Below are 13411 nucleotides of genomic sequence, written 5' to 3' on the forward strand. Positions count from 1 at the left end.
AAATAAAAAGCACAAGTAAAACTGGCTGTAAAAGCTATGAACATGAACCTGATACAGCCAAGACATAAAAGGCAATAGATAAATAAACAATAAAGAAATGTTTTTTGTTTTTTTGGTTTGTTTAGTTCACAAAAACTGAAACACTGCTTCAATCAGACCCTTCGGGAACTCAGAATGTTGTTCAAATGTGCCGTTCAGTTATTCACAGTGCCCCAAAAAAACAAAGCCCAGTGCAGGCAGTACAAGGAAAGCAAACAGTTGCAGTCAGAAATTGGAGCGGAGCGCGCTCTGTCTCTGACAGCACACGAGAATGACGAAGCGTCCGCTTAATAACGGTGTTAAAAGTTGTTCTTTTTAGTTTAAAATGGCTTACCTTAACTCATTCACTGCCTGCCCAGTTAAAATTGATTTTCGAAAAAAAAAAAAAAAAAAAATTGATTTTTGATATCTATAGCCACCAATGGCACTAAATGGGTTAACAAAAATCCTGCATCTCATTATAGCCAAATGTACAGTCCTGGTGGATTTGAGCACACAAACCAGAACGCAGCTGTCAAACAAGACACAAGAAAAACAAAACATAAAACAAAACAAAAAACTAAGCAAAACAAAAACTAAAAACACAAAACGTCTAAATAGACAAGGCTACGTCTTAACCCTCCTCAATGACCTTCTAAACCCTTCAATTTCAATTTCCTTACAACAAATCAAAAACAAAGGTTGACATTTAATAAAAGAAGAAGTAGTAGTAATAGTAGAAGAAGAAGATGTAGTAGTAGTTGTAGAAAAAGAAGAAGAAGAAGTAGTAATAGTAGTAGTAGTAGTAGAAGAAGTAAAAGTAGTAGTAGAAGAAGTAAAAGTAGTAGTAGAAGAAGTAGTATCAGTGGTAGTAGAAGAAGTAGTAGAAAAAGAAGAAGTACTAATAGTAGTAGTAGAAGAAGAAGAAGAAGTAAAAGTAGTAGTAGAAGAAGTAGTATCAGTGGTAGTAGAAGAAGTAGTAGGCCTACTAGTAGTAATAGTAGTAGTAGTAGAAAAAGAAGAAGAAGTAGTAATAGTAGTAGTAGAAGAAGAAGTAATAGTAGTAGTAGAAGAAGAAGTAGCAGTAATAGCAGTGGTAGTAGTAGAAGTAGTAGGCCTACTAGTAGTAGTAATAGTAGTAGTAGTAGTATTAGTAGTGGTAGTGACAGTAGCAGTGGCAGTAGTAGTAGTAGTAGTCATGGCTACAAATCGCACTAATCCACCAGGATTGTAAAAAGAAAACCTTTAACGTATGTATAGGGATAATATGTTGATATAAACAGTTGTCAGATATTTGGACCTTTGTTGACTTGAGTTGTGAGGAGCAGAAAAAATGAACATTATTCATCTGTCTAACCTCATTCTTCCAGTTCCGCGCCAAAAAGTGCTCAGCGACATGCGCAGGCAGGACGTTCTCCAGCAAGACCCGGTTGAGGTTTTCCATCGTTTCGATCTCCTCGCACTCCTTCTTGAACTTGTTCTTCCATAGAAAGTCTAACCTACAGTAATATTCATTCTGTTACAAGAGGACACAGAGGTGAAGAGACTGAAGGTACACTTGTATAGCTTGTTGCCATCAAGAAACAGAGAGAAAATACAGAACTGAAAAAAAGCAGCAATAAGACATAGCAGAATCTCGAAAGTCGAACATTTTACAGTAAATGTTACCATACATACGTAAATCCAGTCCTGTCATGGGCCTTATCATGAGATCTCAATCATATCTCATTGAGGATTAATTTAATAAATTCCGTTCAGAGGTTGACTAGTATCCCAAAGCAGACTGTGTTCGACCTTAGAGGTTCCATCGCGTATGCAAGACATGTCTCTCATTCAGCTTGTTGAATCACATGTACATCATTACTTCAGCTGCAGTGCAAGTGCCTCACAGTAAATTTGAATATCATGGACAATTTTAGTACCGTAGTCCGATTCAAAAAGTCAAACTCGTACATTCTAGGGATTAATTAAACACACGGGTACATTTCAAGTCATTTTTACTGACAGAAGAGACTCTGGTCAACAGTAACATGCTTGGAATGCTCTCTTCAAAAGAACCGTTGATGGTCTTTATACAAAGTTGGACTTGTTTGCAGTCAAATGATGACATTGTAGTTTTGTCGAGTAACTGATGTACTTTTGCTTATATTGAAATTATTTACAAAGACTGAGAGATGTGGTGGCTTGATGACTCAGTGGGTTGCACCGCTAACTTAATAGTAGATAATAACGAGGACCAAAACTGCCAAAATAAAGAATAAATAAATGACGAAATAAATAAATTAATTAATAAAAGTGAAAATAAAAATGGATATAAAAATATAATTCAAAAATTAAATACAAAAAAAATTATATAAATGGAAATAAAAACAACAAAAAATATATATCTCCCTAAAAGTAAAAATAAATAACAAGAAAAAACGAGATTATAAATAATAAATAAATATATAAATAGAATTGAATCAATCAATAAATCAAAATGCTCTCCTCTCTCATTTATTCATTTCATGCTGCACACGCTCTGTCAGGTCGAAATGTTATTCAAATGGGGGGGGGCGGTCCTAAGCGTGTCTTGGGTTGGACTCTGCCGTTGCAATGGTCGAGTGAGCGGGTTAGCGAACAAGAAAGTCTCGCCGACTTGCATGGAGAGCTCAAGCAATGGACGACTATCTTGTCCACTGTCACCACAAGTCGCAAGTTTGCAACAGACACGCTTAGGACATCCGTTTTTCATTTTCACTTTTATTTATTTATTTATTTAGTCATTTATTTATTTGGCAGTTTTGGTCCTCAATAGGATATATCATACTGGGGGATCAAATCTTAGTCAGCGTAAACTTTTAAGGAGTCAGACTAACACTGACTAAAAGAGAAAACAGACGTGTCTGAGCCGACTGGCTTGTCTACTCCTGTAGTGTTAATTTAACTCTGTTTAGTGAGTAAAAATGTACTCTCTCTCTCTCTTTCTCTCTTTCATTGTTATATATTTAACTATTTTAAAATTGTTGATTTAACTCTGGAAAGGATGGAGTGCTATAAACTCTGGACAATTATTTAAATCAACTCTGTGGGAGTCAATTCAGCACTGGACTTTTTGTTGTGTAATACGAGTTTCACTTTTTGAACTGAACGACTGAAATAAATTAAGTTTTCCGTGAGGACAAGCGGTTAAAAAAATGGATGGATGGATGGATGGAATGATAATCTAATTAATTGAGATTAATTTACATGTCAATTCAAAAAGAAGGAGATAATGACAATAGCATAGAGACAACACTAGGCGGACTCTTTACAGCTCACATGTTCCTGTGTGATAAATTGATTGTTTTTAAAAAAGAAAGGCATATTTGAAAGTTGTACAAGCTGATTTTTCTATAGTGGAATCAGATAATAATCAAAATTACTTGACACAAAAGGGAAAAAGAGGGCATAAGACATGAGACCGTATACACATATTCAGTATAAATTACACATTACATTATTTTTTCCCATAAAAAATGTCAGAATTTTCATTGAGTTGGGAATAAGGTAATTGGTATCCTGCAAAAACATTCATCATCCACCCAAAGGCTCTCATCTTGATGTGAATGGTTACAGATATCATATATCATATCAGCAGCACTTTTTGCACTTTGCTTGATTTCACCTTTGTCTCTCACCATTCAAACTACTTGAGCGTGGACTCACCTGCCGAGCAAGCACAAGTAGAGTGATGAAAAAAATGAAGAGTGAGATAGAACCCATAGTCTTCAGGTCTTTGAGGACTCCTGGTCTTGAAGCGCAGAGAAAAAGACAAAAATGTATTTTAAAAAAGTTTAGAGAGGCATTAACATTTAATTAAGACATGACAAATGGTGGCATGGGAGAGGAGCAGGTGTCAAAGTAAATGACCGCAATGTGTCATTTGCAGTGCTGATAGTAATCAGCCTGTCACATGAATGGGTAACAGACTGTTTCATTCCAAGCTGTTACTCAATGAAAACTGTCTCATCTGTTATGCTGTGACAAGAGCTTGTTTACAATTTGCATTCCTCGAGCTGAGCTTGTCCGCTACGCTGCGTTTTCCCCGTGACAGATAATAAAAGAATACGCGGAGATTCGGGACTTGTAATTCACTGCAAGCTCTAATTACTGTCACATGCAAACGTTTTAGGGACAGAGTTGGTTTCCGTGCTCATGAATCAAGACTGTTTAAATGGTAATTCAGTAGGAAGGTAATGCACTGTAATTAGAAATCGAAAATCTTCAATTAAATTGATTATTTAATGGAAGGTTCAAATGTGCATACCACTCAAGCAAGCGCAATCATTTTTGCAAAGCACATTTTGCATATTAATGAACTTTCAGTCTTATCAAGAGCTGAGTTCTGCCCACAAGTGCCTAGTTCATTATCGTATTAGTTCTTGGCACAGAAAGAGTGGGTCGGGGAGGCTTTCAAAAGAAGACTGGAGATGTTTGTGTCTGCGGCGGAGAAGACAAAAACCACAAGGCACTTTGTCTGATCGTTGTTTGCCTGTTAAGTTTGACACGTCGCTTATTTGTTAGTAGCGTTACTTGAATTTCAGCCTAATTGGGTGACTAAAAATCCTGCTCCCATTGACACAAAATGAACCTTTTTTTTTAAAAATTTGGGTTTACCCCTTTGGATGTACTAATTGTAAGATTTCATCTTCTGTAAATAAAGCCGGGTTGTGATGCGAATGTTACAAAATTCATCACTTTTGAACCAGAAGGTTGAGATAGTGACGTATCTCTTTGCGATGCTATCGTTGCGAGCTGTGACGTGACAGATCATTTTAGAGAATGGTTCCGAAAAATGGATGGAAACACACCCCTGATTTGACCTCTCTATGCGAAGAAATTAAAGTGAGAAAGATATTTTCAGTAAGTAAGCAGCAACTCGTACATTCTCAAGCACTACATACTATCACCCGGAGCCTGAATCCGTTCTGATTCTTTCAAATGAGCATGGCCATTCAGGAGTTATTTTCCACTTAAGAGATACTTATTTGAACCTGTTTGGATATTTGTTCTATGCGCTCTGTGCTATTTTTACTCATACTGGATGTAAGATCCTCAGAAGACTGAGGAAGAATATTTTGCTGAAAATACTTAGATTTATGTACCAAATGTCTGAAACAGGGGCTGACATTTTTTGGGGGAACCCACAGAATGAGAGTTAGCTTTACTTTTAATCACAGGATTGGTACGGAACAGTATAAAAAATTCACGGGAGCAGACGACCGCGGGATTATCCAGTGGGAGGGGGGAACAAGAAACTCTGACTTGATGCATTTTTTTTAATGGAGCTGACTTAAAAAATTGGAGCGGTACCAAAGTGGGAGTCATTCTGAACATGAGTAAGACGGCACAGGAGTCAATTTCACCGGGAGCAGGACAGTGAAGGATTATTTTTTTTAAATATCTTCCGGGACTGGGATAGGAGTGAAAAGCCACTCCTGTCTCACCCTCTAGTATGAAAGCCATGTAACATTATTTTTTATTTTACACTTAAGTGAGTTAAAGGCACTTACCATTGAATACTTGAATTAGGACCTACAGTGTGTACCAGTTGCAAAAGTTAAAGTGACCGATTTAGTGCCATCTAGTGGTGAACTAATAAAATGCAACGATTTTGAAGCTAGCGCACTACGGTGCCTAAGAGACACTTCACAAGCCTACCACCAATTACTTCCAATTTTGTATTTGGAATGAGCGAGAGCGCGAGCAACCCGGCGAACAGGAGCTAGCAGCAGGGGCGAGCAAGAGTGTATACTTGTATGTATCCAAAAACTGTGAAAACATTTAATTACTGTAAACTTTATCATTTATTTATATGACTTTGTACTATCGTTTATTTACCTCGGCTTTTTTTTTTTTTTTGTATTACTGTTGACTAGATTTAGTTTAGCTTTTATATCCTTTTAACCTCCCTGGCGTGTTCTGTGTTGTTTGTATTGTATACAATGTTTGTATTCCATTTCTCACACATTTTGTATACTGTTTATTGCTTGGATGAAGTAAAAAAAAAAAAAAAAAAGAAGCCCTAGAGTGTCTAGCAACAATTCACTCGGGCGGCTAACAAGAACTAGCTGGAGCAGCTAGCGATAGCGGGAGAAGCTAGCAAAAGCTAGCAAGAGGAGGGAGAAGGTGACTCACAATCGAATCACAGGACTCAGCAACGATCACCTGCATGTCCTAGCTGTGGAAGGTACAACACTAGCCACTAGATAGTGCCACCTGAAGCTAACTACGTTCACAACCTTTTTCTCCTTCGAGTATCTGTAGCAGAAAGATGGCGGCAAAACATATCATCCTCCTGCAAGGCGCAGCGACCTACGTAATTTAATTACTAGACCTACGATTATGTAAAAAGAAATATATGATGATGATAGAGCATATTTTTTGCATATTTTTGAAATTAATAGTGGGTTTTAAAATGAATTATTAGTTCATCACTAGATGGCACTAAATCCTACACAATTTGTCTTTAAAGTCCACTAAATATCAAGTGAGATTAAGTACCATGGTTTAGTACTATGATGTTGTACTCTATGTAGTTTATTAAACCTACTGAAAAATCTAAACATTGATTATTTTTAAGTAACAATAATTACTCTCCCTGGTAACTAATTACATTTATGAAAAGTAATTCAGTTACTAATTCTATTACTTTTTTGGGAACGTAATTAGCAACCATAAAATTTGCTTTTCTTCAGGAATTTGTCCCACACTAATGATTCTTATTGTGCAGATGAAGTCATGAACTAACTGTCTTAATCTGGGAGTAGCAGAGAAAGAAGTAGGGAGTTTGAGGAAATGTTGACAGTAAGAGGAGAACTGTTTACGTGCCTCTGACACGAACTGAAGATAAAGGTTGCCTTTTTTTCAAGCTATTTCGACTTGATGGACCGGAAAGAGGCTTTAAAATCCCTGTACTGCTTTCTTCTTACTCACCTTCACAGAGTTCACATGAATGCAAACATCTGCCTTCCTTCACAAATTCTTTTTGCACACATTTTTAGCAGTCTCTCACTCATTCTGAACAAAAAAAAAAGTTTTTGTCATCGCACACATACCTGTCTAAGCTTTCAGATTTGTACAGGAATTGGCTATATTCATCCAACAGGGAAGCGTGTGTTTGGAGAATTATGATGTTGTAAACCACCACAGCTGTCAACATGGTTATCATTTTCAGTTCATAGTTTATCCTCAGGAACACAGAGCAAGAGATCAGGCCCAGGATGCAGCTGTAAATTAAATACTAGACAGATAGACAAGAATGAAACATTTGAAGAGGTATTCAAAATAAATGTGGTTGAAAAGCAACAACTATCTAATCCAACATTTCTCTTACAGGAAGGTAGAAGTTGTTTTTGCCTGTAAAGTCAGCTGGTTGTCTGTCTGGGTAAAGCTGTGTTTCATTGGACGAACTGTTGACAGCAACTGGAGGCAACACATTGTCGTCCAAAAAGAACTAGAGCAATAGGCAAAGAAAAGAACAGAAGAACAATACCATTCACTTGACCTGATGAACACATTCTTTAAACGGTTCTTAAAAACATTTGAGACCGGTGTTGGTCTCAAGACCACATTCTGAAGGCCTTGGGCTCAGACTCGACTCCTGAAAGTCTTGTTTTGTGATCTGACTTGGGATTTACTAGGTATGTTCGATACCCCCTTTTTTTTATATAAATTCCAGATACCAGTACGAGCACTCAACTCTTGAGTAGTCACAGATACAAAGTGGATTACTAACAACCCAAAATAAAACACAGGAAGTGTGTTAAGCCATAATTTGCAGTAAACTGCACTAACATTATGAATGAAATACAATGACTTGCTCCACACATATCAGCATAGCGCAAAATCTGTCTGCTTGTGCTTTGATCAAAACCATCAAAATCATGTTGCACCACAACTTAGACCTGGTTTTAGTTGGTCTAAGGCAGGGCTGGGCTAACTCGGTCCTGGAGGGCCGGAGTCCAGCAGGTTTTGGAGATTCCCCTCTTCCAACACAAGCTAATTCCAAACAACAGGATTCTTATCAGACTTATGCAGAGCTTGCTGATGAGCTGATCATATACCCGCTGTGTTGGTGAAGGGAAACATCCAAAACCTGCAGGACCCCGGCACTCGAGGACCGAGTTTGCTCACCACTGGTCTAAGGCCTAGTCTACTTTCTGCCACCAAATTGTCAGGTGGAATTGAAAACACCCCCGGAGGCAGGAATACCCAGCATGGCATAGCACAGTCTACACCTGTCTACAAAAATAGTACATTTAGTCTTGTCTTGGTCTAAGTAACGTCTGGTCTTGGGCAAATCTTGGTCTCGTACAGTGTGGTCTTGAGCACAACACTACAAACAGTAACTGTGTAAAAACATACATACAAGTGTACATTAACACACTGAATCGTTTTTTTAGCCATCCATCCATTTTCTAAATGGCTGTTCAAAGTCACCGAAGGGCTGCAAGCTATCCCAGATGATTTGATGAGAGATGGTCTTGAACAAGGAGAAAAATAAGAATTTGCTGCACAAGCAAACAAAGCCAAGTTAATTTCGTTCAACTGCCCTGAGCGACTGACCCATGACAGGCACAAAACAAGATTACGATCTTCCGGAAACAATTTGCGGAAAGGTCTAATTCAAGCTGCTAATATTGTGCTTTATCACACTATTGCAACCACAGGATAATATTTCATTTTTATCAACCACCATCTTAACTGTCCTACTCTGGTCTTTTTACAGGCAAAAAAATAAAAAATAATCTAGATTAAGTACTATGCTTCTCTCATTTTTCAGAGATTGTAAAGTTACAATATTTGGCTTCAAAATACAGGCAAAAGGACAGCCACAAGTGTTGGAAGTGGTAATAATTTAACACTGGATAAGTGTAACTTTTTTACACTGAATGGGTGTTACCCCAACACTGTATTATATTAGAAATCTACACCGGTAAACACTGAGTAATGTTAATAGTACTCTACACTAGAGTCAGTGTTAAAAATGTTACTCTGCTAAACTACCGGTACACTTAACGCTGGTGTTTGATGACTTTTGAGTGTATTGCAATTAACTCCAGTGGGTGTAAAATGTTGAGTATACCACCTCCAAAAAATAACAAAAAACAAGATGTGCAAGTTTCACAATTTATCATTCATCAGGCACATCACAGATCATTTCAGCATGTTTTCAAACAAAGTAACAGTATGGGATGATGTCAGTTGGTCATCACTGTATTTTGTACAAATATAATAATATCATAAATCCATAACAAATCAAATCATCAGTACAAATCAAAATGAACACATCTGTGTCCTCCTCAAATGTTAAGGCAGAATGCGACTATAGACAACCTTAAACCATGTCATAAATTGAAGCCTGTGACCTATGAATTACACTGTAACTAGTTTGGGGGGTGTGATCGGCAGGCTTGTCATTCTGTACATCATTCCCACAACGAATTATTTTCCATTCTATCACAGCAGTCCACTTACCATGTTGAAGACTGCCATAGTGAGTATGAGAGCTGTCGTTGTCAAGGTGAGTGTAATTCGGGGCCATGGTTTGTTGGCAATAATGACGGAGGACCTTAGCAGCCACGTCCACGAAGTGGGGGCGCTTTTGCTGCAGTGCTGCAGGAATACGAGTACGTACAGTATGAGCATATCATATTTCAACATACATGTATTCATGTTGCATTGATCTTGGATGATTATGTATTGATATCATTCATTCAGTTCAGTTTAAAATGTATTCTGAAATCCTTCGCGGCGACAACAGTGCAATCGATTCATTCATATTATTAAAAATCCCCTTGCTTTTTTTGTGCTTTGTATTTGGTTTACTTTTTTTTTTTAATCATGTGAAACGACGAAAGAGAAAAGAGCATACAGTGTTTCCCGTATTTATAGCACTGCTTTAAAGGTGAATGGCTTTCATGATAACCCAATGTCACTCACGGCCCAAATCGCTCTCAAAGCAACATCTGAGCACTCCAGCAACTGAGGCATTTCAAAAGCTCAGGGATGTACATTCCGTATGAATAAGAATTGCAGACTGAATGACGCAACCAAGGAATTCTTTGTTGTTGTTATTGTTCTGAATACAAGGCTTTTTCATATAAAGCATACCTTCAAATTAGCATGAAATGAATATGCATATGCAAGAGGGAGATAGATCCATGAATGACCATGAGTATACATAGTCAAAATGCCACTGCTGCTTTAAGGGGATTTGAAGTCATTTCAATTTAAATTACTCTCTTGACCTTTCTGTATATACACGAGCAGTATCTACCACAAAACACCCTACATTTTTTTATGGCTAGTATGCTCTACATTGTTTACTACATAATCCATTCAGCCTATCTACCTCAATTTTAATCCTGTACATACACAAACAAGTATGTCGAATCACAATACAGTTTATACTTGTACTTGTACTTTGAGAGACGTAAGAGTTTTTCAAGATAGTATCTATCATTTGACCTTTTTTTTTATTTTTATTTTTTACATTGGCTTGTGAGCAAAAACTCAAGATACAAGCTGTGCATGGAATGAACTGAATTCAGATCACATCACAACAGGCAGCAGTTAGGCATAATGAACAAAGTCTTTTAAAAAGAAGTTTCAAGCTATTTAAAGCCATTCACAGGGAATGTTTACCATCAAACTAAATATAAAACGACGATAAATACAAAATATGTATTTAAAACAAAACTTTGCTTTAAGGTCGGCTAGCTTAATGCTAACACATAATGAAAAATGCTACAGACAGGCTAACAAATTAAATCTTTATTATTATTTATTATTATTATTATATGTTCTTGTAAAGTATGATAGAGATTGCTATTTTCCTTATTAAATAGACATTACAAAAATGTTTTTGGGGGAGGCTGGAACGAATTAATAGCATTTCCATTCATTTCAATGGGGAAACATGATTCGTGATAAGCGTTTTGAGTTCCAAGTGTGGTCATGGGAATGAATTGAACTCACTGTTTATCTTAAGGCACCACCATATTTAAAATATGAAATACTGAAAATATTACAGCAATGTTTACAAATCAGTTTTCTACTCTGACCCTTATTAGGGTCGCTGGGTGCATCCTGGACTTTTCGCCAACCAAACATAAAACACATATAGTAATGCAAGCATTCACATCACATTATAACACGCCTATGGACAATTTTAGAGTCTACCATACATGCATGTTTTTGAAATATGTGAGGTAGCCAGAGTAGCCAAATAAAAGCTACAAAAATTTTGGAGGGAAATGCAAATTCTACACTGGAAGGCCAAGCTGATATTAAACCTCAAACCTCAGATTTGTGCTTCAAACCTGCTAACCACTACACCACTTACAACACTTACAAATTGCTACAATGGGGATCATATTGGGCAAAAAAATAATAAATGGAAAAACACACACAAAGCATCTGTGCTAGTAAGGTACATTATGTGGCATCAAGCAGCCAATTAAATACAAAAGAGTCCAATTATAGGATAAACAAGGGAGAGACTAAAATTGACGCCGTTGCAAGAATAGATTTTCACAGAATAACGTGTCACTCACCATGAAGTGTCCAATGAAACAAATGAAGACAATCAAGGAGAGGAAAACGAATGCCATCCCAAAAGATATCCCCAAGACTGCTGTCCTAAAAAGATAACATTTAAATTGGGATAATTTGTTACCAAATGATTTTTCACACTGCTGTTTAGTTACCGTTATAACCAAATGCACGTACTTTGGTAAGACGAGTATCTGCACAATGAAAATGCAGGAAAAGATGAGACAGGCGCAGGTGACGTAGTATTTGAAGGCTGGCAAGATCGTTGTTCTGTACTAAAAATATAAAAAGGGAGAGTTTTAACAAAAGGATCTTGAATACTCATGTGTATGATTACAAATACATTATGACAACATTAGATAACTAATAACCAAGACATGTTGCAACATTACTACTTCTTACCTCCTTTTCCAGGGATTTATTGTGAAAGAACAACGATATTCTTTGGATGTCCTCGGATTTGAGCCACTGCCTAGAAGCACACAAGCCAGTCAATTTGGACATAACTTGCATAAGTTTCACATTCAGGAATATTAAAATGCATACAATTAGCCTTACTTTTGTGAAGTTATCCCATCAAAGGTCTTGATCATTCTCTCATTAAGTTCCTCCTCAAACCGCTTCTTCTGAGACTTTGTCCTTTTAACAAGAGCGAGAGAAGACCGAACATTTTAATTTGGCACAAGATTAGTCATGCGCGTCAAAGCCTTCAGCACAAGTCAAGAGTTATTAAAAATCTTGTCGTCTGCCACTGTACTGTCAAGGGACGGCGATAATCTTCCCAAAGTAAATGATCCCGGAATAGCGAAACAAGTAGCTTGCCTTACAGATCTCCTCGGGAAATGATACTGTCCCATCGGCACGTCCTAGATGGAAGATGGAATTGAAGAGATTACAAACCCATCGCTTCAAATGACAACAAATAAATAGTAAACGTGGGGAAAGTTACACACAGCTGTGTTGATCTTGCCGTTCTCGTTGCTCATGCTGTCCCTGTGGTGCAGGTTGGCGAAAGGCTTGGCTGCCCCCCAAGACTCCAGGTAGCGGGTCATCCGAACAGAGGCTCTCATCTTGGCTCCGTCCAGAGTGTGTCTGGGCCTGTAGTGATGCTGCGGGCTGCGACGCTCCACCTGAACAAAGAAAGACGCTGTGGAACTTTTCTGCATTTTATTTCATCCTTAAATGCTTCATTACCTTTGGGTTAATCACCAAATATGTGACGACTCCATGCTCCTTGAGGTAAGGGTCTCTCTCCTGCCCATCCCCATCTTCTACTTTATAGGCTGCATTTAGATGCTCGAGTGTCTCTGATGTGATGTGGACTCGCCTGGAATAACCAATTCAACCAGTTATTTGGGAGTACTAAAGAATAGGGGTGGGAATCTTTGAATGTCTCACGATTCGATTCAATTCTGATTTTTGGGTCTGCGATTCGATTCAGAATCGATTTTCAATTAAAAATGACTTTTGATTCAGAATGATTTGATTGACAATGTTTTTTGCTTCAATCTATAGATGTACAAGGTATTGAAATGATCTACTCCAGTCTGACTCGCTAATGATAATTAGCGCTCTACTTGCAGCACTTTTATCACTTAAAAGAACTTTTATTGGAATAAGTTGATCGTGACTTTTTCCTTCTACAACTTAACAGTGTATCAGACCACGTGGAACCACACTGCCCCTCAGTGGCCAAACCGGGTACAACATGAACAGCGCTCCAAATAAAGGCACACCCAAATATGGCCACTTGTATCTCAAGGCACAACTGCATAACCAGAAAAATAAAGCCCATTTGTAAGTGATGAACTGA

General features: G+C 37.6%; 1 protein-coding gene and 1 long non-coding RNA gene across 3 annotated transcripts in view; one reads left to right on the plus strand and one right to left on the minus strand.

Annotated features, from left to right (window-relative positions):
- adcy2a (adenylate cyclase 2a) overlaps positions 1 to 13411 on the minus strand; it is a 43652-nt gene that overhangs the window by 5240 nt on the left and 25001 nt on the right. Inside the window, exons 9-20 of one of the 2 annotated variants that reach the window (XM_077574839.1) lie at positions 12793 to 12925; positions 12552 to 12728; positions 12421 to 12464; positions 12157 to 12237; positions 12001 to 12070; positions 11776 to 11873; positions 11601 to 11685; positions 9520 to 9657; positions 7376 to 7495; positions 7098 to 7282; positions 3706 to 3790; positions 1376 to 1534 (exon numbers count right to left, since the gene is read on the minus strand). In XM_077574839.1, coding sequence (XP_077430965.1) covers positions 1376 to 1534; positions 3706 to 3790; positions 7098 to 7282; positions 7376 to 7495; positions 9520 to 9657; positions 11601 to 11685; positions 11776 to 11873; positions 12001 to 12070; positions 12157 to 12237; positions 12421 to 12464; positions 12552 to 12728; positions 12793 to 12925 — 1375 coding nt within the window. The remainder of the gene's footprint in view (positions 1 to 1375; positions 1535 to 3705; positions 3791 to 7097; positions 7283 to 7375; positions 7496 to 9519; positions 9658 to 11600; positions 11686 to 11775; positions 11874 to 12000; positions 12071 to 12156; positions 12238 to 12420; positions 12465 to 12551; positions 12729 to 12792; positions 12926 to 13411) is intronic. The other variant, XM_077574840.1, reaches the window with a different exon arrangement.
- Positions 1107 to 13369, plus strand: LOC144057368 (uncharacterized). The gene is made up of 4 exons (XR_013295235.1): positions 1107 to 1268; positions 1389 to 1570; positions 12603 to 12837; positions 13253 to 13369. It is a non-coding gene; the product is annotated as an uncharacterized LOC144057368 (long non-coding RNA).

This window comes from Vanacampus margaritifer, chromosome 9 (genome assembly GCF_051991255.1).
Source record: "Vanacampus margaritifer isolate UIUO_Vmar chromosome 9, RoL_Vmar_1.0, whole genome shotgun sequence".
Lineage (NCBI taxonomy): Eukaryota > Metazoa > Chordata > Actinopteri > Syngnathiformes > Syngnathidae > Vanacampus > Vanacampus margaritifer.